At 33.5% G+C, this 6,429-nt stretch overlaps 1 protein-coding gene across 1 annotated transcript; it reads left to right on the forward strand.

Annotated features, from left to right (window-relative positions):
- Positions 1-290: 290 nt before the first annotated feature.
- LOC105219086 (elongation of very long chain fatty acids protein F) lies at positions 291-6,123 on the forward strand. The gene is made up of 5 exons (XM_011195010.3): positions 291-762; positions 826-1,016; positions 1,181-1,324; positions 5,215-5,320; positions 5,398-6,123. The coding sequence occupies exons 1-5, from the start codon at positions 702-704 to the stop codon at positions 6,012-6,014; spliced, it is 1,119 nt and encodes a 372-aa protein (XP_011193312.2). The 5' UTR covers positions 291-701; the 3' UTR covers positions 6,015-6,123.
- The last annotated feature ends 306 nt before the right edge of the window (positions 6,124-6,429 follow it).

Genomic DNA, 6,429 nt, shown 5'->3' on the forward strand with positions numbered 1-6,429 from the left:
AAATGGGTCGAGTTCGTTCGCGAAATTCAAAAGATAAATAGGCGGAAGGGAGATCATATTTTTATTTGAGGTTTTGTCATACCAGCTTTCCTCAAAAGTAAGACATTAGTCGCAATCTCTCATTAAAAGCAAAATATTCAAATTGTTTCTAATTATATGCCCACCACTGTGCTTGAATATGCAAAACAATTTAAATTATTTACGTCGAATGGGAGCACTGGTCAACGTACGAAATACTTAATGATACATTAATTATACAAAACAATGAAAAGAAGTTCAATTCCAAGTTTACAGTTCCCCATAGTTAAGGCTCATTTCAACTGTGGATACGACAGCGAACACCTTGAGTAGCGCGCAACTTGACGGCAGTATTCATTTCGCAACCATCAGCAACTGTACTTGTAATTTAAGTGTTTCAGTGTGTTAGTGTTGAGTGTGTGCGACCAAATGTGGGCAAATAAATATACGCAGATCATTTAGAAGTCTCCTTTACGCAATCGAAGGTGATCCTATGATCATCGCAAGCGTGGATTTGGAATTTAAACATTTTATTTTTATTGGAGTGAAGAAATAGTGTTGGATATTTATTGAATATAGAAAAACATATAGTGAAATAAAGTTAGACAGATAAATAGTAGTGGCTGAAGGACGGTCTCTTAGCAGAGAGTTTGAAGTTATATATATTTTCTTGTAAAATAAATATGGCTTTCATAACGAAATATATATATCAGCTGTTGCATGATATATTCGAGCAGCACAAAGGTTTGTAAAATTAATTTTATTAAAAGAATAAACAAAAATCTCCATTTGTCGATATCCTTGCAGATCCTCGTGTGCAACATCTACCGCTCGTGGGCTCTCCATTCCCCGTGCTTGCTATCATTGCTGGGTATTTGGCTCTGGTTTTGTATTATGGTCCCAAATGGATGGCAAATCGTAAACCATTTAATTTGAAATATGTCATGCGCGTATATAATGCGATACAAGTGCTTGCCAACTTAGCCATATTCGCATTTGTAAGTACACACATAGATACATATATATACTTCCTAAATACTTGTGGCTTTTCTTTTGTGGAATTTTTAATTTTGTTAATGGCGCCACTTTTTTTCTTCTTTCATTGATTTACTGTTTGTTGTGCTTTTTATATATTTTCTATTTTCTGCCATTTCTCAAACAGGGCGTACCGTCCACGTATATGCGCAAGGAGTTCAGCTTAACATGTCAACCGATTGACCACACCAACACCGAGCGCTATATGTTGAATACAATTTATCTTTCCTATGGTTATTACATCACCAAGTATTTAGATTTACTTGATACGGTAAGCCAACCACTGAAAGCTTAATGCAACTGAGAATGTGAGGGTGTGTGTGTGTATGAGTATTTGTATATGTATCTTATATAAGTAAGCTTGCTTGGGAGTGCTTTGCACTAATAGGGGGTGTTGCTAAATGTTGTGAGTGTTGGAAGTATTTAAAATCTATTTATGTAACCGAAATTATAATTAAATTATTTTGCAATCTATGAAAGTAATCCAAAGATTTTCTGAATTTTAGAATATCTTAAAGTTTAAAAGTGGTAATTATTAGAAAAAAATATTGGGCCTAATACGATAAAAATTTTCGATCGAAAATGTTCATACAATCATTGATTCCGTCGATAAACTGCTTTACCATAAAGTGAGAACGCAACACTGTTTTATCGACAAATGCGACAAATTTGATAGAGTGTTTGTGCTCTTTGTTTTGTTAACAAAAAAATAAAACTGACCTTTTACTATTGTGAAATTACTTCCAAAAAATATTTTTTTGAGAAAATTCTTTCTCTATTTCCAGGGGGCAACTTTATATCGATGTTTAAATCTTTATTTTATTTTTGTTAGTCTGTTTTGGTCTCTTGTTTCTATAATACCAATTTTAAATATAATTTAGTCCGTCATCAGTAATTGCAAATGATTTACTTCTTTTAAGTTTCCGCAACTCACTCATCAACGGATAGGTTTCGACCAAAACATTCGATTTTGTGGATTCAATGATTTCGGAATTAGCGACATCTGTTAGCCGCAGAATGTATTTTTTCGAGTCGGTAAGTGAGTTCAATGTGATCGTAAATTTTATTTTCGATACGGTTTCAATGATTCCGACGTAAAATTTTTCGATCGTATTGAACCACTTTTCGATCGAAACGGATTCAATGATTAGGCCCATTATTTATTTTCAGAAAGAATGTCTGTAATTACCTGTAGGTATTTGTTTATATTGGTAATATTGCCTTTCATATTTTTATAATTTTGTTATACGGAAATATATGTATATAGTATTTCGAAATCCAATCTATATCTATTGATAGGAGCTTCGCCAGTTTCGGAACAACTAATATTTGTATTACATATAGAGATTTTAATCCCGTATGACCCTTTATAAATTGTATAACACCTACGATAATAGCGTAAATCGAAGAAAATACTTCAAACTTTTAATAGAGATATATGCTTCTATTTTATATAAATTAACATATAACTCAATTTTCGATTCAATCTGAATCTTTCACTGTATAATATATACATTAGAAACCAATGATGATAGCAGAGTAAAACATTGCACTAATAATATATTTGAGCTGTGGCATCTTGTGGAAAATTTGTCGAGATCGGACTATAACTTTTTAAGATCCCTGATACCGAACTTGAAGAACTCAGTGCCCAAGGGTAATTTTTTACCGAAAATATTGGTAAATCCCGTATAGCTTTTTTACACAGGAGCTAATTGACCAATGCTCTGCTCGATTAATATGCTTTTTAAGATCGATTTACCATACAAAATAAAAATCTAAAATAAAAATGAACTCTGTGACAAAGACGTACGATATCCGTCGTTTGTCTGCGATTGGCTGAAATTTTTGTTAAAAAAAAGCTACGGTAGATGTCGTTGCCAAAAAATATAATACAAATTTTGATTGATCAATTTATTTGGCTGTCTAAAAACGCTACTAGATATTTTAATGTAATTCAGAGGAAATCTTTTTCTTCTAATAGTGTATCTCTGTACCAAAAATGGTTAAAATCGGGTCATAACTTACCCTAGCTCCCATATACCTAATTATAGGTTTTTCACATACACCGTGAGCTTCATTCCGCATATAACGGTTAATATATGAGATATCTTAGCTAAATTAAGTGAGGGTATTTAAATATAGTGTACCTTGATGGGTAAAATTGATTCAGGAATTACCTCAGCACTCAAACTATTTGTGATGATTTTCGTTATTCTATTGGACTCTATGCCGAATATATTGAGTAAAAATTGTGTGTTATCTTAATAAATTTACATCAATAAATTTCGAGAGTATAAAATGTTCGGTTGCACCCGATCTTTGCCTTTCCTTATTTGTTTTACATAACTTAAAAAGACAAAGAGTGGTTTTTCGGCTTAGGGTATACCCATTGTATTCTATTGAGCTAACTTCAAAGGCTTATATCAAAATAATAAGTGGGAATTTTCAAAATTTTGGATATAATTTTCTCCAGAGTTTTATATATGTATATCGTTAAGAAATAAAAAAAATGATTTTAATAACCGTCTTACCCTATTTCGCCTTGAACAGACGTAGTGTGTTATCGATATTTTTTTCCAAAATTGTATATATCACCAAAACATAAAAAATCATCTTCTGGATTGAAATTAAAGAACGCGTTCCTATTATGACATACCTCTAGTATGCATAATATTTTCTTAAAACTCTTTTCGAATTCACCCTTTTATGTGGGCGAACAAAACGAACCAGATACATATATACATATATGTAGTGGCATGGAGACCTTATCATGCTGTTAAAAATTTATTTAAAATCGATAAATAATCGAATATGGTTACGGTAGTTTCGTCATGATTGGTTTTTATAAATCAAAATATTGGTTTCACAGATTATTGTTCGAATAAGATCCGATAAGATTGTTTGATATTACATATATTGCCTTATACCATATGATCTCAAATTATCGTTATAGCTTACATATTTTTATCTAAAAATATCATATCGTTTAATAAATTATCTTTGACCTCTCTTTAATTATATTTGGGTAGTTCCGATAGTATTTTATCGATTTTTTTTCAGTTTTGACAATTACTAGATCATCTTCGTCATAATTATTGGAACTTCCCCAACATTTTTTAAACTTTTGACTCCCTCTAATACTAATAAATATAATGTCGTCATACTTTCATTCGTCTCCTGATCTAGTATGACCACAAAAAATTTTAAATTAAAGTGAGTTCGAGATGAGAATTCTTCAGAAAAGTGACTTTTTAAGCCATTTCAAATTTTTCAAAATTTCACAACTTTGGGACTCTTTTTGGAACAGCTAAAAAATACGGCTAAAAAAATCTTAAACCAAAGGGAATGCACTGAGACTCCCTTCTTTACCTAGCACGAATACAATGAAAGATCTGTAGATTACTAACAGTGAGAAATGCTACAAACCAATAAATTCGGCAATGCTCAACACTGTTCAGGATGGAAAAGTATGTCATTCTATTGAAGACATAACCATAAACCACAAATCTCTCAACCAATCAATATTCATTTCAATGCCAGAAAGTTAACTGCATTAAAACAATTATACCATTAAAGCTGAGCTGCAAGCGTAAAGAAATAAACAAATATGTACATACAGACCCTAGAAATTTATAGCAAAGTTTATGAATGCAGAAAAATCTCAAGGTGAATAACAAGAGTATAATATTGCAGTAACGGTAAATATGTCGAGTATCAATTCGATTTCTATCAACAAACAAAATTCAATTTTCCAACGACATTATCGCAGACAGCATCAAATTGCTTGCGAATCTATGTGTGTGTGTGTGTATTAGTATTAGAATATAGAAAGTTAGGTTAGGTTAAAATACCGTAGGTGTTTGTGTACATAACGGAGCATGCAGCTGAAGGCTAAGCTATAAACGTTTATCATTTAGGTTAGCGATAGTAACAACATGCTGCTGACGTTGGCAGGCAGCTGCCAAGTAACTGATATATACATATATTTATATATATTTACAACAACAAATCTAACTTCTTTATGTTAGGGTGTAGTAGAAAGCATTTTCACTGTATAAATTCATTGCTTGCATTCTTTAGATTTGATTTCGTTTGCATTTTCTCACATTGCTTCTTCTTCTTATTCCTTTTCTTTTTTTGCAACTTGTTTACTTGCAGATTTTCTTTGTGCTGCGCAAGAAAAACAATCAAATCACCTTTCTGCATGTTTACCATCACGCCGGCATGGTTTTCGCTGTTTACGCGTTCATGACTTTCTTGGCAGGTAAATTTTTTCATTCAACATAACCTTAAAAAAAGCAAGTAAATCACTTTCACTCTGTCCTTCCACACACCTAACAGGCAGTCACGCCACTATGTTGGGCATCATCAATCTCTTCATACACACCGTTATGTATGCCTATTACTTTGTGACGTCCGTTTGGACCATCGAACGCAGCCTCTGGTGGAAGCGTCACATTACACAGCTGCAACTGCTGCAATTCGGCTATTTGTTTATACACTTTCTAATGCCGATTGTACGCAATCACTGCCAACATCCGGTGATCATATCCTTTGTCGGCCTGATACAGAATCTATTTATGTTTGCGCTCTTCTTCGATTTCTACTACAAGGAGTACATAAGGAAACCGAAATTGCTCGCCAGAGAGCAGCAACGTAAATGTCAGCAACAGCAACTACAACAACAACAGCAGCTGCAGTCAAGTTCACAGACGCCATCACAACAACAACAGCAGCAGCAGCAGCAAGGCGTTGCAACGCAACGCAAACAACACTCGGCCAACACTGTGCAAACACAGTTAACCTCCGAAGTGTGTGCTGAAGCTCAAGAGGAGCAGCTGCAACAGACATGCGTCACTCCGACGTCCGAACAATTGAATTTGTGCAGCAATACGGCAAGTCGGCAGCATATTGCCGCCGTATCGACGTCTAGTTTGCTTAAAGCGAAGTGTAGTTAAAGTAAATTTCTATTTCATTTAATTTGATTTTTTGCTTTAATTATTGTTTTTATATGAAATAAAAGAGTAACTTTCTGCTTTTTATTTAATAAATGTCAAATCAAAGATACATGTTGCGAACCTCAACTATTGTTATAAAAATATGTCTACGGTTCAGCAAATAGAAATATGAGCTCCTTCCAGAAAGCTTTTGATTACATATTGACGATGGCTGTCTTTTACTGAACTATTAACACGGACTTCTACAGTACAAAGTCCCTAAGGGCGAAAGACCTTCAATCTGTTTCACAAACTTCAAATAAATGGTAAGCTGAATAAGTAAAACAGTTATAATGGAAACGAGGTAAGCTGCGAAAGAGCAAGTCATATTTGACAAGTAAGGAAGGGCTAAGTTCGGGTGTAACCGAACATTTTA

Source organism: Zeugodacus cucurbitae, chromosome 5 (assembly GCF_028554725.1).
Source record: "Zeugodacus cucurbitae isolate PBARC_wt_2022May chromosome 5, idZeuCucr1.2, whole genome shotgun sequence".
NCBI classification, from domain to species: domain Eukaryota; kingdom Metazoa; phylum Arthropoda; class Insecta; order Diptera; family Tephritidae; genus Zeugodacus; species Zeugodacus cucurbitae.